General features: G+C 32.3%; 1 protein-coding gene across 1 annotated transcript; it reads right to left on the reverse strand.

The window, feature by feature from the left end:
- LOC109838117 lies at window positions 830-3,500 on the reverse strand. Its single transcript, XM_020406586.1, has 7 exons — window positions 3,482-3,500; window positions 3,203-3,369; window positions 3,098-3,148; window positions 2,661-2,781; window positions 1,221-1,340; window positions 1,023-1,135; window positions 830-940 (listed from the first exon to the last, which is right to left on the reverse strand). The coding sequence occupies exons 1-7, from the start codon at window positions 3,498-3,500 to the stop codon at window positions 830-832; spliced, it is 702 nt and encodes a 233-aa protein (XP_020262175.1).

The following is a 27,111-nucleotide window of genomic DNA, read 5'->3' on the forward strand; positions in this document are numbered from 1 at the left end:
AAATCTGGGGGGTAAAAACTAATGCGGAGAGGAAGTAGCCCATGATGCATGTTTTAGATCTGATGTTAAAGTTGGTGCAATATTCTGATTACACCCATTACAAACTTGTGTATGACACAACAATATTTTGATTATACCGATATTGATTATAGTGATCGTATTGACTTAGAGTTGATGACGAGACGCATCATATTTTCCTGGCTCTAACACAGTTTCATAGCGTCTTTATGTGATTTCTCTCCTTACCTTGGATGGGTAAATATGACGACTAGCCTATAGAACCCCTACCTGACACATCCAGGCAATATCGAACTAAGATTAAATTTCAATGGTATTTTGGAAATCATAGTTGCTAGGTATTCGGTACATGACACTAGTAGAAAAACGAGCAATCTAGACGGAAATTTCCGTCTAGATTGCTCAATTTCCCGTCTAGGTTGGTACACCTAGACGGAATTCCGTCTAGTTTGCTCGGTTTAATCTGTTTCCGTCTAGGTTGGGGTAAACTAGACGGAATTCCGTCTAGGTTGACCAACCTAGACGGATATCAAGCTAGACGGAAGTAAGAAATCCGTCTAGGTTGCTTCCTAGACGTAATTCCGTCTAGGTTGGCAACCTGTGTTTTCATCATTTGTTTTTTTTTTTTTTTTTTGCAAAATCTACGTTACACGTTATATAATATCACATGTACACAATATAGCACAACACCAAATCATGTTCATATCCAACACAATCGATCTAATTATATTTCAATATCAAATATAGTTATATTCAAATAATACATTCACCAAAATACTAGAAAGGTGCATAAATTTTTTACATAGATTGATTATAAAGAATACAATTGTTTACATAACTTAGTGAACTTTGCATAATTTATAGAATCCAATACAGGTGTCCCATACCACGATGGCCAAAGATGAGGCTGTGAATGGTCACCCTAGACATAAGCACATATGTTACGCTTGTATGTTAAATCATTATAGTTAGCAAAGTTCAGAGCATCAATAACAGTTGCTTACCTCATTGAAAAAATCGATAATACAATAATCAGGCTTAATAGTCAAAACCTGATTCTGGATCAATAGATCAAGGGCATCCTGCAACAAGCTTGGAATAGCCTCCGCCTTCCGCTCTGAGAGAATGGGCTTTAAGATAATGATAGCACATTTGTACAGAATTCATTAATCGCAGAAAATGTTGTACAAGGAAGAACTTACCAGAAGAGTTCCCAGTTGTAGTTTCATCTAGTGCAGGTCCTTCAGCAATGGGGATGCCTAATTGGATCATTTCTCTCCCATGCCCTTTCATAGGCCTCTTGGATACAACAAAGGTACGCCCTGATTTTCATCATTCCAAAGAAAAGGTATTTAGTAATGCCAAACTATGAGAGGTCAAATTTATCCACAGCAAAAGCACAAAATTTCCTCATATGCAACTCTTTCTTAATGTTATAAACAACTCTTTTAATGGGAGGAAATAACACTACCAAGCCCAACCCCCACCTCACACCCTCCGCCCCAGAAAAAAAAAGGAAAAAAGGCAAAACAAAAATCACAAAGAAAAACCCCTCTTTGAATGGCATGATTCCAAATGGCATAAAAGATCGTAATTACTTATAGATGGAAGACAAAGTTCATGAGACTCCCTGGAAGATATATGAGCCCTTAGCATGCTAACAAAAACCAGTAATTCAACAATCCTCCTATAAATTTAGAAGATATCATGTTATAGAAATTCCTAAATTTTGTTCAGGTTAGATCCTTGAAGTATTGGAACAACGTAACTGAAGGGATGGACTGGTGCAAGAGGGAAAATAACAGATGTAAACATCTGAAAAGCAAGATAATATATCTCCTCATGTGTAACTCTTTATAAATACCAAACAACTCTTTACTAATGCCAAACAACTCTTTACAAAAATAAAAACAAAAAACCCACCCAAACCAACCCAAACAAAAACAAGAGGGAAAAATTCTCGAATGACATAATTCCAGATGGCCTAAAAGATTGTGGTTATACACGGAAGGGAGAGAAAGTTCATGAGACTACCTGGAACATGAGCCCTTAGCATGACTGACAAAAAAGAGAAATTCAACAGAAGAGTCTCTCCCTTATATAAATTTAGAAAATCGCCTATTATAATGCATATTTCTCACTAGCCCAAAGATTTTAGGGTATGATATATGATATCAGTCAACTATTTCATCAGATTGGCTTGCTCCTAATCTATAAGATAACTGCATCTACCCGAGTCAAATTGTATATTAAACAAATCATTCCAAATTCTTCACTGGTCGCTTAATATTTTCTTTTCAATATTTCAAATGTTTTTTTTTCTCAACCTTACAATTTTCCCCAAGTGTTAAGACTCCTGAAAAGCTCCATCATATAACTTAGAGGTATGCAAATGATCCATAGACACAGGAAGATTGGTAATCATGTATAACTAGGCCTAAAGCCTCCAACTTTTGAAAGAATAGGATTAAGTTAGTAACTAATACTGTTCTAATTGCAGAAATAGATTGGCAAAAGCTGGTTAATCATATCAAGATCTTAAGATAGCAATATTAATACAAAAACTGTAACAAAAATAAGGTACAATGAGAGATGATAACTTGTTGGATGAGAATATGAAAAAGGTAAATAACGGAGTTTACCACGGAACTCTCTTTTATGACCAGCGGCTCTCAAGTTATTTGCTAACGAATTTAGCCTTGTAATCTCTGAACTATCAAACAGCTGCTCAAAAAGTTGAAGTCCTTCAAACATAGTCATATGCTGTAAATCAAGAGGGAATGAAATCATAACTCCATGAAAATACCAGAAGTGTTTACACAGGGTACTCCATGTATATCATTGATTTCAGCTGTAAATCAAGATACATGTTTTGATTTAAAATACTTGTCATACAGTTTTTGGACACATCGACATTCAAGCATAAGAAACTAAAAAGATTATCGAAAATGTAGGTATCAGTGAAGCTAAAGTCTATCTCTGGTTTGAGCTATCAGTTAAAGTGATTATGCCTCCTTTATGTCACCATCATCCAAACCAAAGGAAGTTTAGAAGTTAAGTAGAAAAATTTTATACTTACATGGAAAAGGAATGAGTACACAACTGCAGATGAGGATTCAACATTGACATTCTATCATAAGAACTGTACGCAAAAAATTATTGTTCAAGGATCCAAGCTTTTTACCTTTTTTACTGAAAAAATTTCAGTTATCTCCAACCATAGAATTTTACCTCGCGTACATGGGTTAGAGCAAGTTTCCACAACCGGAGACTCCGGCCTACTGCAATCAATTGAAATTTTTGTGTCCTTTACGCTGCTATTTGTCTCCGAACTGAGAAGATCACTACCCCCTGAAGAAGTTGAAATAATGTACAAATTAGTGGTCATATCTCCCCTATTAGTTAGTTTAGATGTAACATATCCAAAATAGGCATTAACAAGTACAAAATTTTAACTACCTACCAGGGACAGAACTGACCATGGTTCTATAGCCCTAATTTTCTATACAGAAATTGCATTATTTGGATCCCAAGTCTCCATAGCTTTTACAATTTGACATTATACAGTAAAGAAGCATTTGTTGCCAAACATATCCAGTTAATGATAATTGCATTCTTAGTGACCTAATCACCCAGTAATCCATACAAACTGTAGAATAATTCTATTCTAAACCTCATGAAAATTAAATAACCGCAGATTGAAAGAAGCAAAACCCTAATTCTTGAAATTGGGGGGAAAGGGAAGAAAGAGTATCGTAATGGGGATGTCGTCGTCGTAGAGGATGATGGCGGCGTACGAGTACGCAAGTTCTCCAGCGGTCGACATCTCTTTGCGGGGAGGTGGTGCTCGGGGGCGAGGCTATAGGCGACGGAGGCGACGAGGGCGGGGATGCGGGTGGAGCGGGCGGTGGAGGAGAGGTGGACGAGGCCGGAGGCGGGCGAGAATATAACGATGCCGCCGCCGTGGAAGTAGAGGAGGACGGGGTGCTTGGGGCTAGGGTTAGGGTTTGGGAGGTAGAGGCGGAGGGAGTGTTGCGGGCTGGGTTGAGGGCTTGGTGAGGATGGAGATGAGAGAGGGCGGCGCTGGCAGTGGAGGTGGAGGGGGGGATGAGAGGATCTCGGCGCCGTTTTGAGGAGCAGGCGGCGTGGAGACGAGAGAGAGAGATTTGGGGAAAGAGAGGGGGGGTGGGGTTTAGATCGAGAGGGGAAGAAAAAAAAAGGCGCCGAAATGAAAATATAGGCGGGGAAATGAAAAAAGAGGGGGGAGGCTCCGTAATTTTTTTAGACAATCTAGACGGAATTTCCGTCTAGATTGTATCAACCTAGACGGAAATTCCGTCTAGATTGAGTGTTAATTTTAAAAAAAATAAAAACCGTCTAGTTTGTCAAACTAGACGGAAATTTCCGTCTAAATTGATTCAAACTAGACGGAACAAACTAGACGGAATTTGTTCCGTCTAGATTGCCTCAAACTAGACGGAAAAAATTCCGTCTAGTTTGTTCCGTCTAGTTTGTTCAATTTTCTACTAGTGTGATACATACATTTTTCAAATAATTTAATTAAAAAGGGCACTTAAATGAGCTATATTCATTTAGTACATGTCACCTTGAGGTACTTGCATATATGCATGCATTTTTAATTTACACATTTCTAGGTGTGCTTAAATGTTGTACCTTCCTAAGTAAAAGAATGATTAATATTTATTTCTAACTGATACAAACTTTAATTAGTCGTCTAATTCTGAATGTTCATATAATTTCGTTTAGAGAAATATTTATGTGCCCCACAACAAGGCACAACAATCAGGTATTAATTTGCACATTAATTTTGGTTATGAGACTTTCCAATAGTAAGGATGTTAAGTATAAATTATTTACGAAAGTTCGGAGGGGTTATCTCTGTAAATCCCTCAAAATTCTGAGAGGCAAAACAAATTTGATTCCTACACCTCAAACTCAATAACTTCATTGTTGTTGTCGTGAACAGCAAAACAAATTTGATTTCACTGCCAGAACACTTGGACCACTTTCTCAACAACTATCATTTTCCCCTGTTTTGCATGAAAATCACAGTTATCTTTGAGTTCTCTCCGTCCACATATTTTAAAAAGAAATTAAGAACTAAGGCATGTGATCTAGATCATGCCTCTACCATAGAACAAACAAGGGAAACAAGGCATTATGAATTATTGAGAGGTATATACTATTTGCCCAAACAATGGACAACAAGAGTTAGAAACAAAATCATCTTAATTTGTTGTTTCCCTCTGTTTTCTATATCGTAAAGAATCATCTTGCTTGTAAATTTACCAACGCAAGCATCAACGATTTTCTTTTTCTCTGACAGAAATACAAGCATCAACTATGATGTATCCATTAAGCAAGATAACAAGTAACTAGTGCAAGGTTCTCTTTCCCGTCTCTCTCAAGTCATTGTAATTTCTTGATTCATTTTTTAAACTTTGTTTTCTTCCTTCAATTTTACCACTTTGGTGAGTATGTTGAGTCATATTTTCAGAAATTACTGAAATAAGATACAATTTGAGGCAAGTTAGTAGTAGCAATGATTTGGGGGTGATTGAATTACCTGTGGATTGAAAGGGTGTATATGAATAAAAATGAAAAATTATGTTAGTTTGGAGGGAGTACTTCACTCACAACTTGACTATCAACGTTCTAGACGATTATGATTCATTTTAATCTATGGTCAATTTGCAAACAGACCCTTATTGTGTCATTGCTGAATTGTGCGTCGACCCTTGTAGTTCTATTGTTGCAGACACCCTGAATGGAATTTTTTGACTCTTTTACCCTCAAGAGGTCTATTTGTTTTTTTTAAAGAAATCTTTCTCCGAGGCTATACGAGTCAAAAAAATTTTAGTCAGTGAGTCTATTGGCAACAATAGACCTACAGGGGATCCATCTGCACACAGAGGGTCTACTAAGTTGCGGATAGTACAGAGGTTTGGTCTCTGTTTCTACAACCTCAGATCGAGCTATGCTCGAAACCTGGCTGTGCGCTTGTTAATACTGTGCGGATAGTACAGAGGTTCAGGTTTCAATTTGTTCGAAGCGGATTAACTGCAGTGGATGGATTCAAAACCTCCAGCATCTGTTCTCAACATATCATTCGGTTCTCAGAACTCGATTAACGCTTCTCAGATAATGGAGCTACCAAGGGCTCTGGAATTATGCAATGCGCCCTTCATTTGGGTCGTCAGGCCGCTGATTGGTTTTGATATGAAGGGCGAATTCAGGGCGGAATGGTCACCAGAAAGCTTTGAGGAGAGAATGAGAATAACCAAGAGAGTTGTAGTTAATTTGATTGCATATTAATTGGTTATATTGCACCTAGGCTCTTGTGCTGCTGCAAATGTTCGTCACAAGTAGCTCGCGTGGTCTCTGGAATGAAAATGGGGATATTGTTGTCATTATGAAGGGGCATGCTTCTCATTGAATTGTAAATCTAAATCTCAACCAAAGAAGCTACAGCTATTACAAAGTTGGAGCTCTTTACATCTTCATCCCTATGGATATAGAGCACATGATCTTTCGGAGGACTGTATCGATGCAGACTAATTACATAATTGAGGTATAAATTGCGTGTCCTTTCTAAGTAAAAATTGATCATTATCACTGTAGTTCTCAATGCTTTGGGAAAATTGAAGTGCTTCTCACTTCTAATGATAGCACTATAAATAATAGCAAGTTAAATTAAGCCCAAAACTTTCATGTATTAATCGACATTATACCATATTTATGTGGGCGTATAAACAAATTCCATTACACGACAGCAAGAGGAGGGAGGGGGAGGGGATTCATACACTAAATTTCAATCTGCTCTGTTAGCATCAACAGAAAACATTGAATGTAACTAACAATAGTGTTGCAAAACTGAAATAAAATGAATAAATAATCGAAATCTCGCCTAGATTGCTAATAGGCATTGCATCAAATTAACACTCGTGTGCACGAATAGCAACAACAGGCTGTTGCTCGCTGCATTGAACAGGAAAATGGAGACGAGGGTTTAAATCCGCAAGAATAAATCTTGAATCGAGTGAGAGAGACAGAGGAACGGATCTAAAATGGAGAAGTTTCAATCGTTGTATTGAAATCGAGCTACAGGCTGTTGTCAGCAATCTTTATGTTCGTATATCATAAGGAAATTTACATGTTACCTTGTACCAGTTTCAACGGATTGATCAGCTTAAGCCAAGTGAAGCTCATTCCAGAAAATTGATAAGGTTGACGCAAGTATAAGCAATCAACTACTGATGCTGTATATACAAGAACTTTCTCAACATGAATTAGACTATCACTTTTTTAATTTTCATACCACGAAGGAATTGGCAATACAAAGTTAATAAAGAAGCGATAGAGAATATCCTTGATCTTCGAGGGGAAACTTTTATAATTTTAAGTGAGAGGTAGCATCTTCAAATTCTATATACAAAGGTAACGACTTCATCCTCAGAGTTATAAAATGTCATGCATATTACAGACTACAAACTAAGTACTATAACCAGGCATATTTATCAGAAAAATGTCTAATTAGTATCCATTTTCCACAGCACGGTACAGAGCACATTTTTAATGTTACAATTTACCACTTACCTGTAAGCCAGGAATGAAAGTATCAGTTCGAAGATCATTCACATTGCAACAGGGACTTCAAATTTAGGAGATCTTCTGGAATACTTACGATGAATCAACCCCACGCTTTAGTTCCGCATAACTTGTGAATGATTAATTCAAATAATAATTGTAAAAAGAATCAATTAAAAATGAAATATGAGATATAGCCAATTAGTTGTTGGAAAAAAACAAATAAACTTAAATTAGCATGTAAATTAAATCCGAATAAAAATAAATAATTAAATCTGGCCTGATTCGGAGCAATCGTGTAATCACTGCCCTAGAAGATTGAGGACCCCGCCTATCGCCCTAGCACAGATGATCCCCTCTCCCCTAGCAGTAAAAACCCCCGGAATAGGCCGACCTCTGTACTCGGGCGAGAGTACAGAGCTTCTGTTCAGATGAAGAAAGTTGCCCAAAAATAAAACTAATACTATGAAGAAATAATATGAAGAGGAGAGAATAGACTTGTTCTTTTCCTTATCAAAACCAAGCTCAACATACGACTATATATATATGGTGTTGGAAAGAGACGTTATAAAACCCGCATTTAATACGGTAACGTTCGTCATAAATTTTATAACGTTCCCCATAATTATATAGCCGTTACAAATATTTTTAATTGCTAATTAAAACATGTTTTAATTACAAAAATTCATTACTATTCATGAAGGCAAAATTGTCTTTTCTTAATAAAATATCTAACAGTCCCCCCAAAAGATAATATTGACTGAAAACTCAAAACCAATAAATAAATCAAGAAATCATAAAACAAATATAGGTTGGACAACCTTTCGTATCGTGAATTCGGAAGAGGTAGCTTCCGACTTTGAACCTTTTCTTAGTGAGTTCATCGCCACCTGAGGGACATAATGGACTAGACCTTGGATTAGGCCCCTTGAATCAGATATTGATAAAAACACACACAATACGTCTTCATCTATTGAGCAAAGCGGGTTGAGCGTTAAAGGCCATGCTCATAATAACCGACTCATGAGAGTTTCTAGGGGTTAGCTCAGCCCCCCCTAACCGTGGCCATCACGGTTTCTCTCACATAGGTAATCCTCAAAGGGTACTATAGCTGTTTATTTAATACCCTCCATAATACACACGTTGGACTTATTAAGAGTAAAACTCAGCCTAGCAAGCTGTATCATAAGAACATCGTCATCATAGAGAAGGGGTAGTAGCACAAGCTACATAGTGATATATGAATATATCTGGATCGATGCTCCACATGAGTGTCACTAGTCCAGCTTGTTTCTACCACATTGAACCAACATTAGGACTAAGTCTCCAAATAAGGGTTGGGTTACCACTGTCAGTGACCTCTCTTATGGACTTAACCCCATCTCCCTCGATGAATCCAGAACCACACTCCTGGATAATCCCTTAGTCAAATGGTCAGCAAGATTCTTTTTTAGACTTTACAAAGTCTAGAATCACAACTTTGCCTTGTAGGCGTTGTATATATTTATAAAGTTATTTTATAATTAGTCCTTTGTTTGACATTAGGTCCCCTTCTTGTTTAAGTCATTTTTCAAATCAATCTTTCTAGGAAAGAGTACAGGTAGCAAGAGGAGGGATTAATTTGAAACAACTTATAAGGTTAAAGGGACCTAATAACAATTTTAATTATTTGATGGACTAATTTCAATATAACTTTAGTGATTTTGAACTTTTATTCATCATATAGATAGAAGATATAAGATATACCTCTTGATTTGATTTTCCAGGACATTGATTCATCACATCTCCTGTAACTAGGCATATTAGTTGACAGAGCATATTTATATCAACTCTAATCATTTCCTGAAATCTCAAAAGAAAATATTATACATGTAGTAAAATGAAGAGCTATAAAATTGTTTCTTTCTAGTCACTATTAAAATGATAGGACTAATGTGAAACTAAATCACTGCAATTATATCTTCACATGCATGCATACACACATAAATGAATGAAATTACTAATAAGCATTCAAGAGAATCTTATAATAGGAGTTCGTATCTTAAAGTATATTTCATACTTCATATGCATAAATTTTTAAATTCTCATATTATAAGAGGTTGCAAATTTGTTGCCTATAAACGAGACCTTCCAAATTTAAATTGGTTGCCTAAAAAAGAAACCTTCCAAATTTAAAATTTATGCATATGAGTTATTCTCATAATTCCAGTCCTCTTATACATGCTTGAATATAAAATGTTTCATATGGAATTATAAGAATTATCAAATAAATAAATATAATCACATAAGCATATGATTGTAAAACAAAAGCTATAAATGAAAAGGTTTTTGTCAATACCACTAGACTAGAAACTTAACTAGATCAGTTTCTAACCAAAACCTCCTAAAGTGAAAAGATTAAAGTTTCACCCAGGTAGTTAGCAAGGTAAGGATAATACTAGAGGTTGATCAAAGATCTATTAAGTACCTTGTTACTTGCAGAGCGCTTTACGCAACCCTTAAATATTGCCTTAGACACCAACTAATCCAAGAAAACTTGAACCGGTTCACTCAATGAGTTTTTATTCCTTAACAATATATAGAGACTTTAAAATATTTCCTGCAAGCATTTAATTTTCCTAGCAATTATACTACAAACATATGTTGGATAAGGCCGAGGAGGGGTTTACCTATTGATGTTCGAACCTCATGATTTAAATGTCGTGAGAGTAAAAACCCATCTATTAAGCTCACACATTAAAGATGATTAATGAAAATAAGCATTTAACAACTCAAATTAATCAGCAATAAACATGAGCAATTAATCACAAAGATAATCTTTACTTATAAAGATCTAAAATATAATTCACCATACAAAATAGAATTAAAAGATGCATAGCTTGCAAGATGATATTGGAGATCTAGCTATCCGTATTTTCTTATAACTGAAGTTATATTATATGAAGATCTTTCCAGGTAACTGATTGTTTCTTTCAGTTATTCATACATTCTAAAGCTAAACAATGCCTTATAATCAATCAATGCATGTAAGAGTAGCACTGTGGCTGTCAGAAGTATTACTATGCAAGGCTTGCTGGTTATTTGTCATGCTCATTATGAGTTCCAGCATACCACATGAAAAACCTTAACAATGATAATAATACACTTGTATCAGATACATAATCATGACATGGTGGACATTTATTTCTTTCAAAGTAATTAGCCAAGGTGTGTCTGCTATTTGGTGTCAATTGACATATTAATTTATAAACCTCATGTATAGGACACATGCGTTGCATAACAAGCTAGATTAATTACTAGTCAAGAATAATTAATAGCAATTAATCAATTACATTAACTAATTAATTTTAGCAATTAATTATTATAATTGTCTGATAAACAGTAATGAATACTAACGGTCATCCCAAATTAATTTTTAGTGAACAGTAATTCATATTTGTTAAGATAAACAGTAAATTTCAGATTAATTACAGTAATTAAACAAATGCTATAATTAAAATAATCACTACAATTAACAGAAATTCGGATGAACAGGAATTTTTCCCGTAATGAACAGTAACTTCTGAATGAACAGTGGCTTTTTTATTTTTTCTAGTTTGAGATGCACGTGCAATGCACGTGGTTGAGTATCATGATTATTTAAAGTGATAAAAATAGAGTAAAAATAAAAAAAGAAAATAAAGTTTTTTGTGTGATTGATCATCAACTCAATAATCTCTCTTAAATAAAATATTATCATTATTTTCTTCAATCCAAACTGTGGCCACGTGATCTACTATTTGTGAGTTATAAACACATTAATCTAGTATAACACCTCTATTTATTAATATCTTGAAATGTTCAAAAGATGAGTGATCATTCAATTCATAAAAGAATTTTGCATATGAATTTACTTGCAATATGTCCATTAAACTTTTAGTTATGGTTCGACTCATATTCACGTTAACTTTTAGTTATTGTTTCACTCATATTTATATTATATAATATTCTCATTTAATTTTATAGCTCATTCTCTGTATCATAGCAATAAATATGAAAGTATGAAGAATTATTTTCTTACGAAATTAGAGTAGGAAGATTATGATATTTTCGTCATGTGCTCTAAATATAAAATTTATTTTCTTTGATACAATGTCCCTATCAAATCTTACCCCAAACGATGTGAATGAAAAATATTATTATAACTCACTTGCCTAAGTGTTGGCCTTATTGTTTTGATGATGTTTAATAAATAATTTACCACTAACGTTATTTGTCTAGTGTCTGTGGTTTCTTATTTATTGTAGACAAACAACAAGTTGGAGGATGGATAGAATAGAGCCTCAACGATCATATTCAATGGAGGTTGGCGGAAAAGTGGAGTGAAGCCTATGCATTCAAGTCAAGATCCAAGTTCAAGCTTCTTCCGTAATGTTTACCAAGAAGAGCTTTATTGAAGATCACAAGCTTGGGTAAATTAATTTAGGTGTTATATTATGTGTGTTCAATACTTCAAGCTCAATTTCATACAAACACACGTTTATTTTGATTTATCATTGTTTTGGATTATAGACTTATTAACACGATGATATATCTTTTATCAAGTCTATAAACCTATTGGAAAGTGTTTTGAAACTTGTTTGGAATGAATTTGTCAAAATCAAGTTTTAACAAGTTTTGTTCGTGCATGTTTAAAGTTCATGTTCTTGCATATTTTTACAAAATAGATGAGTTTTCATAATTGGGAAATACAATTTGAAAAATTTCTTTGTATACATGTTTATATTCATATATACAAACATTTCCCCAAGTTTTACTAATTTTAGACTTGTTTTGTTATTTTCAATTGAATTTACAAAAACGAGTTTTCAGCAGTTTTTCAGAAACTGTATATCTTTGTTAAAAAAAGTTATTTCTCATAAATGGAAAGTGATATTTCAGAAATTCTTTCTCTAACATGTTTATATACATGTTTTTAAATGTTTCTCAAAATTTCATGATTTTTAGAGTTGTTTTACTGTACCCAATTGATTTTAAAAAATCGTGTATGTCAGCAGATTTCGGAAACTGTATATCTGTGTTCAAATAATTATTTCTCACAAATAGGAAGTGATATTTAATAAATTCTTTCTCTGACATGTCTTTATACATGTTTAAATACTTCCCTCAAAATTTCATAATTTTTAAAGTTTATTTATTATTTTTAATTGATTTTACAAAGGTAGATACATAAATTTCCAGAATGCTGAATTTTGGGTATTTTGGTCTTTTCACCCTATAACGGCTAGTAACGGCTAGAAACGGCGAGTTTTTATTTTGGGGTGTTTTTGGCTGATGTTTTGGGTTGTTATAAATACCCCATTACATTCAACTCTCCCACCAACAAAGAGAAAAGTTTTAAAGAGTTTTATAAGTTTGTTTAAGGGTTTCTAAGTGAGTTTAAGAGTTTGGTTTGTGAAGATATTTTCACAAGAGCTTGAGGAGATAATCTTTTGGTGTTTAAAGATTTAATTCATCTCCCTCTCTCTTGTCATCCATTGGAGAAGTTTTCTAAACTCTATATCTAGCTTTATATTTATTTGTTTAATTATCATTTATCAAAGCTAGTTTTTATATTGAGTTTAGATTTGATTTTTCTCATTGTTACACACACCCACTTGAGCTTTTAGTATTTACATACATAGTATAATTGGGGTTGTGAGAGATTGTAACATTGAGTTGTGCTAAATTAAGTTCTCATCTATTGTAGAGAACAATTTATTTGTATTGTGAGTCTAAATTGTGAGATCACATTTTACACTAGTACACCGAGAGGAGTATGTGATGAGAGACGAGGTTGTCTCAAGAGGAGTGGCGTCGGTAGTAAAAGCCTAGAGAGAGGTAGTAAATCCGAGCACTTGAGGGAGACACGGGCTAGAGACCAACACTTGAGGTGGTAGTTAGTGTGTATACATTGTGAGTGTTGTAGAGTTTTCGGTTAGCTAGAAAACTGAGTGTGTAGAGTTTTCGGTTAGCTAGAAAACCGAGTGTGTAGAGAAGTTCCGGCTTATAAACTGGGTGTGATGATAGTAGAGATCTCCTCGAGGTGAGGAGCGGCGACGTAGGTTGTGGGGACTGAACTCCGTGATCATATTGATTGTTTGAGTTTGTCATTAGCGTTCTTTTACATTCATGCTTATTGTTTATATTGCCTTTGTCATTTGCTCTTAGTTTATATTGTCCACTATCTTGTTTATCTTGTTTATGTTTATACCACCCTTAGTTTCATATCCTTGCATATATATCTCATAATATATCTCTTTGCTAGGATATATCCATTTGTTCATATTGTTTATTCTTGCACATAACTCTTGTATATCTATCTTGCTAAAATAATTTGTTTTAATTGGCATAAAATTAGATTAGATTAGCATATGACCCTATTCACCCCCCTCTAGGGTCCAACAATAAGATACATAACTCATCTGGAATATCCACATTTGCTATGTGAATTTTGCTGTTGTGAGAACAACATGTTAGAGGCTCGTATTCAAACTTTTTGGCTTTATAAAAGACATAAGAATTTGGAGTGTATATCTTATATATCGTAAAGAACATATTGATTCATGAAGAATTTTTCCTAATAACGATATTATTACAATGATGTTACTATTCAGTATTAAATCAATTTTATTATATAAGATTAGATGACCCTTTTTAATAAATTATAAAGTATAAATATGGAAACCTTGATGCTTATATTCAGTAGTTAGGCTTCACAAAATATGTTAACTTTACATTGTAGTTTTTTATTTGTAGTACTCGCAATGCAATTATTTTTCCTCTTTATTTTATTATTCATACTTTTCTGTTGTAAGTTCTTTTTTGCTAGTCATTCAATTGTCTATATTTAATTTTTATAATATCAGAGATTAAAATATTCTCTTTTATTTTTAAAATGTTAACATATTTTTTAAAAAAATATATACACATAGTGGCAATAGTATATACTTCAGTTCAACTCAAACATTGTTTTTAAGCTATTTAGAGTGAGGTCCTTTCTATGCTAGAATGATGATATAATGATTACATAGTCTAAAATTCAAAGAATAAATTTTTACAAATAAAAAATAATTTAATATGTCAAATTAAGAACTAATTTATAAATTATACATGGTGAGTGACCAACTACAACTATAAAAAATAAGGTATATATATTTATAAAAAATCCATAGTGAGTGACCAACTACAATTATCCTAATTTAAGCATAAATAATTATTAATATGTCAAATTAAGAACTAATTTATAAATTATACATGGGCAATGCAAATAGCTATAAAAAATAAGGTATATATCTTCATAAAAAATCCATAGTGAGTGACCAACTACAATCATCCTAATTTAAGCATAAATAATTATTATTCTAGTTACTAATTTGATACGCGTAATTGTGGAATAAATCCCCATCAAAAAATAGGAATTGAGATTGTATTAAGCTGTAGGTAAATAAATAAATGTTAAGCTCATCTTTATATTAAATTTAAAAATAATAATTTAAATTATTAAGCACCAAATATTAGATCACGTGAGAAATTAAAGTAACCTATGGTCTATATACGTTTATAGTCAAACAATCAAACGTATTAAAATTATGATGTCCACAGTCAAAATTATATATCTGGTGGGTTCACATTAAATATGATTTATAAAAATAGTACCTTAAAATCAAAATCTTTTTAACCATTATACAAATTGTCTAATTTTTTTTACATATATAAACTATACTGCCTAGGAATAGTGATGTACATACTTAACTATGGTCTAATAATCTTAAGAACAACTTACTCTTCAATATCATTATTAATTGACGTATCTGTGCATTACACTGAAAACACGATGAAAAATTAAAAAATTACAAAACAAACACCCTCAAAAGTTTTAAAAATTATAAAAAAATACCCTAAAATTTTATAATTTACAACTACACAAAACTATTAAACATTACATTGAAATCAAGAAATTATAAAAAATCATTGAAAATTTTTAAACTTTGGAGGGATAATTTGCAATGTACTAAACTTTAAGGGTGTTTTTTTATAAATTATAAATTTATAGATTTTTAATTAGTTATGTTATTTTCAAAAATATTATGGGTAATATTTTTATCATGAAAAGATTTTCCTAAACCTATACTTTAAAAAGGTGTATAATATTTTACAAAATTTTAATTTTCTAGGGGTTGTTAGTAATTTTTCATATTCATTTTAGTGTCTATAGGTTATAAATTCTCATGGTGTTTTTTTTATAAATTATAGATTTTAGGATTTTTTGTAATTTTTTAAACTTATAGGTCTTTTCTACAGATTATAAATTATTTATAGACTATTTATAATTCCTATGCTTTCCATTTACTAATGAATTTAAAACTCTCAGGGTGTTTTTTATAAATTTTGAATTTTAAAGGTTTATTTGTAATTTTTGAAACTTTAAGGGTATTTTCTATAAATTATAAATTATGTAGGGCATATTTATAATTTTTATATTTTCAATGTACTGTTAGGTTAGAAATTATCAGGATTTTTGGTAAATTTTATAATTTTAATCATTTTATTTTACAATTTGTAAAAAGTTCAGAGTGTGTATTGTAAATTTCATAAATTTTCGGGGTTGTTTGTGTTATTTGTAGGTTTTTAGTGTGTTTATAGGTTTAAATTTTTTAATATGTTTTTTTATAAATTTTGAATTTTACGGGTATTTTTGTAATTTTTAAAACTTACAAGATATTTTTTCCAAAGTAAAAAAACTTTTAGTTTTTAGCTAGCATATGTTTTTAGAGTGTGTATTGTAAATTTCATAAATTTTCGGGGTTGTTTGTGTTATTTGTAGGTTTTTAGTGTGTTTCAGAGTGTGTATTGTAAATTTCATAAATTTTCGGGGTTGTTTGTGTTATTTGTAGGTTTTTAGTGTGTTTATAGGTTTAAATTTTTTAATATGTTTTTTTATAAATTTTGAATTTTACGGGTATTTTTGTAATTTTTAAAACTTACAAGATATTTTTTCCAAAGTAAAAAAACTTTTAGTTTTTAGCTAGCATATGTTTTTAGAGTGTGTATTGTAAATTTCATAAATTTTCGGGGTTGTTTGTGTTATTTGTAGGTTTTTAGTGTGTTTATAGGTTTAAATTTTTTAATGTGCTTTTTTATAAATTTTGAATTTTACGGGTGTTTTTGCAATTTTTAAAACTTACAATATATTTTTTTCAAAGTCAAAAAACTTTTAGTTTTTTAGATAGTATATGTTTTTAGATTCCTCACTAAATTAAAATAAGTAAAATTTATAATTTTAAGATGCTTTAATAAAATTTTAAATTTATAGGAGTGTTTTTGCAATTACAAAAACTTGGAGAATATTTTTTACAAAGTGCAAAAAGTTTTTAGGTGCTGGCTAGCATATGTTTTTTAGATTTCTCTATGAACTGAAATAAGTAAAGGATTTGAATTATATGAAACATATCTTTTTATCCAATAATATCTTAAGTCTCATTATGAATATAATAAATCATTTAGTTACCAATTCAAAGAAGATAGGATAATTTGAATAGATTAGGATAAAAATATAATATTAAAAAAACTAAGGGTAATATTGACCATAGAAAGATTTTTCCGAACTCGTACTTTTAAAAAGAGTATGATATGATTTATTTTATTTTATTATAACTTTCGGATTTAAAACAATAGCTATAAATTTATCAATCTTCTAGATTGTTGGAAAAAAACAAATAAACTTAAATTAGCATGTAAATTAAATCCGAATAAAAATAAATAATTAAATCTGGCCTGATTGGGAGCAGTCGTGTAATCACCACCCTAGAAGATTGAGGACCCGTCTATCGCCATGGCGCAGATGATCCCCTCTCCCCTAGCGGTAAAAACCCCCGGAATCTGCCGGCCTCTGTACTCGGACGAGAGTACAGAGCTTCTGCTCAGATGAAGAAAGTTTCTCAAAAATAAAACCAATACTATGAAGAAATAATATGAAGAGGAGAGAAGAGACTTGTTCTTTTCCTTATCAAAACCGAGCTCAACATACGACTATATATATATGATGTTGGAAAGAGACGTTACAAAGCCCGCAATTAATACGGTAACGTTCGTCATAAATTTTGTAACGTTCCTCATAATTATATAGCCGTTACACATATTTTTAATTGCTAATTAAAACATATTTTAATTACAAAAAATTATTCATAATTATATAGCCGTTACACATATTTTTAATTGCTAATTAAAACATATTTTAATTACAAAAAATTATTACTATTCATGAAGGCAAAATTGATATTTTTAATTGCTAATTAAAACATATTTTAATTACAAAAAATTATTACTATTCATGAAGGCAAAATTGCCTTTTCTTAACAAAATATCTAACATTAGTGTGAGACAAGAATACGGTCAGGAGCTAGCACTTCTTTAGTTTGTGCTTAAAGAGTATCCAACAAGTTAGATTCTCCTCCGAGATTTTAAACCAGCTAAAATCTATCTTACTGTATATTTAACTCAATTAACACGACTAAAATCTTGAGTAGTTCATTGACAATTCATGCAAAATCTATGAAGACATCTTGTCTTTCTATGATTTTTTTTGGAGAAAATTGTTTTTGATGATGTGTTAAAGTAATTCTGGAATGTAATGAATTTAACCACCCAATGAAAACACAAAAGAAATCATAGCAGAGAGACGTACCAGCCTCCTCAACTCAACGGCAACTCATTCAGTTGTAGCAACCATTGCAGTTCTACTACTGGCAAGCACCTTGTTTGTGATTTTGCAATCTTTTGGTCTTCTTTAATTGTAAAGGACCAACTCACAACAAGATGTGTTATGACAATTTCCCCAGGATAAGCTAATATCAATCACACGAGAGTACGAAAAATATCAACAACACACGAAGATATACTTGGTTCGGCTTGTAGCCTACGTCCACTGGTGAAGGAGAAGAAAAGCTTTACTAATTGTGAGGAATACAAAGTGGAATCTCTCAATCACTCAATCCTAAATCACCCCCCAAAAGCCTAATACAACTCTCAATTAAAGGAACAAAATAGAAGAATATCAAATAAGCTTTACAAAAGAACTTTCTCTTCTTAATTGGTGCTATGAAGATTGATGAATCAAATTGGCTTGAAAGACTGTTCTTATATAGCCTTGAAGATCTTAGCTCCTTGCTGTCTAAGGAATAAGAGTTCTAATAGGAATAGAAGTCCACATGTCCAAAACTCAATAAGAGTCCAAGTAGGAATAAACCTCTAACATAATTGGTTGTGCAAAGTCTAATTAAATAGGACTCTTGATCAAAACAAACCAAGCCATAACAGGAACTCCTAAAGCAATATGGGTATGAGTATTTGAGGCAACCTATAACAAATCTCCACCTTGACTCAAATGAACTTACTCCACATTCTCCAATAGCCCTGTAGGGCATATAAGTATGACACGTATCGATCAAGTCCAAGCTCGGCTTGAACTTGCTAACTGAAAGAGGCCTCCTTAACAAATCGACTGAATTGTCTGCACGACAAACGTAAATATTAGCAAAGTCATCACTTGAAGCAGCTCCTGAATAGCTGAAGGGCACAAAATTGTCAACCGATAATGCATAAGCTACCGTATCTTCATATCTTTGCGGTGATCGGATATCTCGTCTAGACCGATCTCTAGCAATAGTGTATCCCTGCTCTTCTTGCAGCTGCTGAGGTACTTCATCTACTTGAACAGGATCTGGCTGTTGTTGTGTGTGGAAGCCAAAATTGATGTGCTCCGAGAAACAAAAAACAAACGCCGTGTGAAGGCCAAACAAACCAAAATAACGGCACAAACACAAACAACCAAAATTTAATATGGTTCGGCAAGTTGCCTACGTCCACGGGGCAAGAGGGGGATGAGATTTTCACTAATAGAGAAGAAGATTACAAACTGAGATTACAAATCAATCGAACTCACCAATTAATCTCACAAACAAATCTCTAATTCTCTCCAAACAAAGCCCTAACCAATAGCTCAGAAAATACCTCTTTTCTGTGCTCCAAATATCCCCACTTTAATCCCCAATCAAAGCCAAAGAAACCCTAAAACGTGTGTTTGTATTTACAGCAAACACCAATCCCAAACATAACAGGAAACCAAAGCAGACCCGAACCCGACTTGCGAGAGACCGCACTTGATGCCACGGTCAACCGGATAGAACGACAGAAAATCAATAAATCAATTATAGATTCCGCGGTTGACCGGACATATTACCACGGTCGACCGTCAAAAGTCTAGAGACCACCCTGTCGTGTGCACGTTTGCGGTCGACCAAAGATCGCGGTCGACCGTGAAGCTTCCAAAATATTTCCTGCTTCTAAAAAACTATTCTTCTCCAATTTCTTCACCAAATCTACAATTCTCCACATCGGCAAAGTTTTTCCAAAATCGAGTCGATACTAATACCAACCAAAAGTCTCACTTGTTGCGTCAAGTACGAAGTAGAACAAAACCACAACATTAGACTCAATCCACAACAAATCGAGACCCAAATGAGAATGTGATCACTCTCCAAACATCGATGTATACTCACCAAACCGGCTGCATCATAAATGACTGCCTACGTATTCTCTTACCCAAGAAATCAAGCCTTCACGTAGTTCACCCTACGACCCTCAATCAAATAAAAGAGTTCATAACCCTTCTCCAACATCACCAATGAATCTGCAACTGATAGCTCTCCTAATGACCCCAAAATGAAACAAACTAATCACCTTCACCTGGGATGAACCAACGACCATATCCAAATCAAAACTTTGTTCACCAACTGCACTCGAATCAACCAACTCATCATCTGCATCCAAATCCAAATGATCCCCAAATTGTGTCACCTCAGCTGGAATCCCAAAGATGTAGTATGATCTGGAGTAATCTTTATCCAACGTGGGGTAGCATCACACTCCACCTGCTGTGATATCCCAGCGATCTGATCAACACTCTCCACCTGCCGAGAGTCAAATGTGACATACCTGCTCAGAACAAAATCAGAAGCCAATACCTGATAATCAAACACGTATCTGAATCCCAAATGTGCACTCAGATTAAATTTCACATCCTCGATGTGATAATATGTTGGACGATCAAATATTTGAAGCAACCTAATATCTGAAGCAGCTCCACCAGATCCAAAATCTCTAAACGCAGCAATCAGCAACCTATGACTAAGACGACCTAAATATGTCGAAGCCCGAACACCAAAACCAATGCTCAACATCAAACATCGATCCTTCTCCAGTAAGGAACGGCCCATCAAAACTGTCATCTCATCTCGTCGCCATAACGTTTCCTCTCCAATGAAATGTCTCAAACTACCGTGAGCTCTGCACAAATGCAGAAAAGAACAGCTGCTTGGGACATCATAGGGGATGAGGTTACATTGGCTATTGAAGATTTTTTCAGGACTGGAAGACTTTTAGGCACGGTTAATTCAACATCCATTACTCTTATACCAAAAGTGCAGTGCCCTAAAGTTCCTTCAGACTACAGACCTATTTCTTGTTGCAATAGCATTTACAAATTCATCACAAAGATTCTAGCTAACAGGATCAAGGAAATGATGGGTAGGTTGATCTCAAATAACATTATGCTTGCCCATGAACTGGTGAAAAGTTACAGTAGGAAGCTGTTATCTTCAAGGGTGATGTTAAATATTGATATAAAAAAGGATTTTGACTCAATCAGCTGGGGATTTATATCAGATATGCTCAAAGGGCTGAATTTCCCTCATGTCATGGTGAACTGGATAATGGAATGCATCACCTCTCCCAAATACTCTATTTCTCTTAATAGATCATTACATGGATATTTCAAAGGTCAAAGAGGGCTCAGACAGGGAGACCCCCTATCACCTTACCTGTTCATATTAGGCATGGAATACCTATCTAGGAGCTTGAGTCTCTTAGAAAAGGATAGGAAATTCAAATATCATCCCAAGTGTGCAAAACTCAAAATATCTCACCTCATTTTTGCTGATGATTTGCTCCTATTCTCTAAAGGTGATTTCTACTCTGTGTCCAAGCTCTATCAATGTTTCAAGGAGTTCAGTGCCATTTCTGGTTTGGAGGCAAATGCAGAGAAAAGTTCTATATTCTATGGTGGTGTTGATGAAAATACCAAAAGTTCTCTTCATAATCTGCTGGGTTTCTCTTCTGGTACATTGCCTATCAGGTATCTAGGGGTCCCTCTGACATCTAAGAGATTATCTTTCATGTACTGCAATCCATTGTTTACAAGGATAATAGGTCAGTTTCAGAATTGGTTAAAACATAGAAAACTTTCCTATGTTGGTAGGCTGCAGATCATCAAAAGTGTTATACTAGGAGTTCAAATATTTTGGACTTCAAACTACATTTTGCCTGTCAGAGTACTAAAAAAATAGATGAGCTTTGTAGAAAGTTCCTATGGGGTAATTCTGATCAATCTTTTAAAGCTTCTATTATCTCGTGGGAGAGGGTGTGCATGAGTAAGGATCAAGGGGGTCTGGGGATTTTTTCTGCCCTCAATTAGAATATTGCTTCAGCCATCAAGTGCATCTGGAACATTCACATCAACAAAGAATCCCTATGGATTAAATGGATTCATGAAAATTACTTAAAACATTCAGATATTTGGCTAGTGGTTGCAAAGCCTGGTGATTCCTGGATGTGGAAACAGTTGATTAGAACAAGAGATAAAGCTATGGCTTTGTGTGGTGGAGAGAACACTCTGAAGTTGCTGATCAGTTCCTGCTGCAGAAATTCTAATCTCAGAATCTCTGCCATATACAATGCTCTCTTACAATCAGCAAATGAAGTGCAATGGTCCAAAGTTGTTTGGGGAAGATTAAATATCCCTAAACACTCATTCATAAGCTGGTTAGTTTTTCAAGACAGACTTCTAACAAAAGACAGGTTATATAGGAGAGGAATCATAAATTCTAACCTGTGTAGCCTATGCGATGGTGCTTGCAGTGAATCAAGGAACCACTTGTTCTTTGAGTGTGCTTTCTCTTGTGAAGTATGGAATAGTATCATGGATTGGATGGATTTTAATTGGCGTACCTGCCATTGGCATCATGTTTTAGAGTGGTTCACTGTCAGACAGCGAGGGAAGGGGCTTAAGCAGCTACTCAAGAATTTTGCTTTGACAGCAACTATTTATTACATTTGGAGGGAACGCAATGTTAGAATCTTCCAACAAAAATGCAGGAGCACTTCACAGCTGGTTAGAGAAATCAAAACTGATGTTTGGATCACCATACTCAACAATCCATTAGCTAGATAAAGTCTGAAAAGTGACTTCCTCTTAGTGTGGTCGCATATTGAATTAGAGATGTTCTGTTGAATGATTTTGTTCGCTTAGATTCTATCTGAGCAATTGATGTACTTATCTTTCATATTTGGTTATGAATAAAATTTTTTCATTGACAAAAAAAAAAAATACTAATTATATCCTATATTAACCTCGCATGAACTACGTATTGCTCAACAATTTTAAAAAATAAGATTAAGATTTAATTAAAAAATTACACAAAATAGCTTTAAAAGTTCAAAATTACCCAAAATATATTCAAAACTTAAAACAACAAACATGAAATTTAAAAATTAAAAATAGCCCCCAAGGAATTTAAAAATTGCTATCACACCCTTAATATTTCTAAAATTGTAGAAACAACCTCAAAAGTTCAAATTAGAAAAAAAAACACCTTAAATCCAATGACTTCAAAACTTGCAAATAACATAGATAGATTTCAGAGATTACCATTAGGCTCTTAAATTAAATCCAATGACTTCAAAACTTGCAAATAACATAGATAGATTTCAGAGATTACCATTAGGCTCTTAAAAACTTAAAATTTATAATAAATAACCTAAATAACATAGATAGATTTCAGAGATTACCATTAGGCTCTTAAAAACTTAAAATTTATAATAAATAACCTTAAAGTTACATAAACTACAAAAACTCCCTCAAAATTTAAAAATCACAAAAATCCTAAAATTTAAAGTTTATAACCGGTAGAAATCAAATCTGAAAATTATTAGCAGACAGCTAAAAATTTGAATTTATCAAAAAACAACTCAAACTTTTAGTAATTGTAAAAAACACGCTCAAAATTTTAGAGTTGAAAGCCGCATCTTAACATTTGAAAACTTACCACCAACTCATAAAACATAAAAATTACAAGCACCCAACATAAAATTTAAAAATTTTAAAATAATAATAATAAAGTTTAAAAAATTATAAAATACACCCTCAAAAGTTTAAAATCACAAAAGGCTAAAATTTGGCAATGAAAAGAGTAAATGTTTGATATTATTTAATTAATATATATAAATTTAAGTTTCAATTTAAAGTTTATCATCAGTTCAGCATCTAAAAGTAGTCTAAGTTGACGTTGGTAAAAAATAATAATTACGATAGATTAAAACTATCTAGTTAAGAAATAAATTTTTTAAAAATATATGATAAATTCAAAATTAACGTTACCGTATAAATTTAAGGAACTACATATAATTTTAGTAATAACATTAATTGATAGAAGACTAAATTGCATAAAACTAACAAAAGACTATAATATAATAAGTTATCATTAATTGATTATAATGTATAAACATTTATCTCTGATGTTGATAATATTTATAGAGTGAAAAAAATACAATAAATTTTGCATGAAAACACTATCAAAAAGTTTAGAGATATCCTTTAAAAAAATCAAGCTGTTTTTATTTCAAATAGAGAAGTGAAGTAAATAAACACAAAATATGAAAATATTCATGAATCACTTGAACTGACTTTGACAAAAGGTATAATTTTGTCCTAATTAAAAAAGCATTCATCATAAAAGATACAAGAAAAATTAGTTTGTATTTATAAATTTTAATACTTTATTCTTGAAATACTAAATGAATCATAAACTTAATATAAAATTATATATAAATAATCTTACAATAGAAACTAAAGTGAAGTCATTGATCAACTATGTTGCGAGATATAATAAGCTAGATAAGATGAGAGAAATCACTATAATGGACAAAAGGTATATACATGATAATTAGTTACAATAGCGTAAGTAAAAAAATTAAAATTAAAATTTTTCTTTTTCCTATATATCGTATGACTCTGCAAGCAAATTTATTTGGGGATATGACTACCAGTAAAGAATTAGTTTTTTAAAGACACGATCAAAGATAAGCACATAATGACACTGTTAGATTTCAAGTTCTAAATATTAAGGTAACATATTTTACTACTAAAATTCTTATTAAATGTCACTAAACATAAAATTCATATTATATCTGTCTCAAAATTATAGGGAAAATATGCATGTTATCGTAAATTGTGTTAACAATATATACTAACATAAAGATACAACTTATTAAAGAAATAAAAGAATGGTAAGTAAACCAAGTAAGCATACATATAACACAATAAAGAAAAAATATTACAATTTAAAGCTAATACACATGGCTTATTCAGAACAGGCTGCTAATATTGAAGCATATCCATCAAGCCTCTTTAAAAATACAATAAAAATTTAAACTATTGATATATGCAATAATCACAATATCAAAGATGTATGATCTTATAAGACATACTCTAAAATTTTCACAACTTAAAAATACTTTACCAGTATACGGACACGCTATTGGACCTATAATGTAAAGATAACTACTATTTATAATAAAGCTGAGCAGTGGTTCTAGCTTGCAAAGGCTACAATAAGAAGATTGGATAGAGATGTTAATAAGAATGTCCAAATGATAAATATCACAAAATTATTAATAAAGTAGTACCAAGGTTGAGTAATATCCCTTCTTCATGAAATAAGCATATTAAGATTAAATATTAACATGATAATCTAAGCCAATTTGATAATAAAAAATACAGTTATTTAGTTTAGATCATTGTGGAAAATGACACAGATAGAGTAAAAATAACATTATTTAACGCGATTGAAATTCTTATTAGATGCACACCAAAAGAATTCAATGCATAGAAAAAAGAGGTAACTCCTGACCTTTTAAAAAAAATAAATTAGAAACAAATATGCATGTTATCGTAAATTGTGTTAACAATATATACCAACACAAAGATACAACTTATTGAATAAATAAAAGAATGGTAAGTAAACCAAACAAGCATACATATAACACAATAAAGAAAAAAATATTACACTCTAAAGCTAATACGCATGGCTTATTCAGAACATGTTGCTAATATTGAAGCATATTCATCAAGACTCTTTATAAATACAATAAAAATTTAAACTATTGATATATGCAATAATCACAATATCATATAAGACCTACTCTAAAATTTTTACAACTTAAAAATACTCTACCAATATACGAACACGCTATTGGACCTATAATGTAAAGATAACTACTATTTATAATAAAGTTTAGCAGTGGTTCTAGCTTGCAAAGGCTACAATAAGAAGATTGAATAGAGATGTTAATAAGAATGTCCAAATGATAATATCACAGAATTACTAATAAAGTAGTACTAATGTTGAGTAATATCCATTTTTCATGAAATAAACATGTTAAGATTAAATATTAACATGATAATCTAAGGCAATTTGATAATGAAAAATATAGTTATTTAGTTCAGATCATTGTGAAAAATGACATAGATAGAATAAAAGTAACATTATTTAACGCGAAAGAAACTCTTATTGGATACACACCAAAAGAATTCATTGTAGAAAAAAATAGGTAACTCCTAACCTTTTTAAAAAAATAAATTAGAAACAAAAAATTCATATATATGAAATTAACATTTAGTCTCATTGAAACATAAAAATAATTAAAGTCTGTATTTCTAGAATTTTTGTTGAACATCAAAAATGCATTCAACTTCTTTGTGAAGTAAGGTGAGAAGACAAAACATGAACGAGCTCAGGAAAAAATAATTACACAAGAAATCCAGCTCCAGCCTGATGTCACAATCAATATAGATGACTAAGACACAACTCTAGAATTGTTCAAGAAAAAGATAAAGGTGGAGAATGATTGATCTCAACTCGATAAAAAAAAACAGAAATAACAAAAGATTTATTTTTTGAATATTTTTTAGAATAGCTTAATTTTTTTAGTAAAACCAGGAATATTTAGAAAGGATTTTCATGAACTTTTTTAAATATTTTTATATGGTTATGTGGATGTTTTTATCATATAAAATATACTAGAGTTAGCATTAACATTTAGTCAATGATTTTTTCTGAAGTCTATCAATTAATTAACAACAAACTTCATACTCTCTTTAGTTCCATTTTAGCCCACTTTAATTAATCATCTTAGCTTTTTTAGCTTTAATTATTCATATTTATTTTACAACACTACTTTTTTAAAGTGTTTTCACTTTTACAACATTATACCTTCAAGCTTGGTTTCATGTCGGTCCAAACCATGTGAAAATTCAAATTGGCTTTAGATCACATTTTTTTCCTATTAATT

This window comes from Asparagus officinalis, chromosome 4 (assembly GCF_001876935.1).
Source record: "Asparagus officinalis chromosome 4, Aspof.V1, whole genome shotgun sequence".
Taxonomy (NCBI): Eukaryota; Viridiplantae; Streptophyta; class Magnoliopsida; order Asparagales; family Asparagaceae; genus Asparagus; species Asparagus officinalis.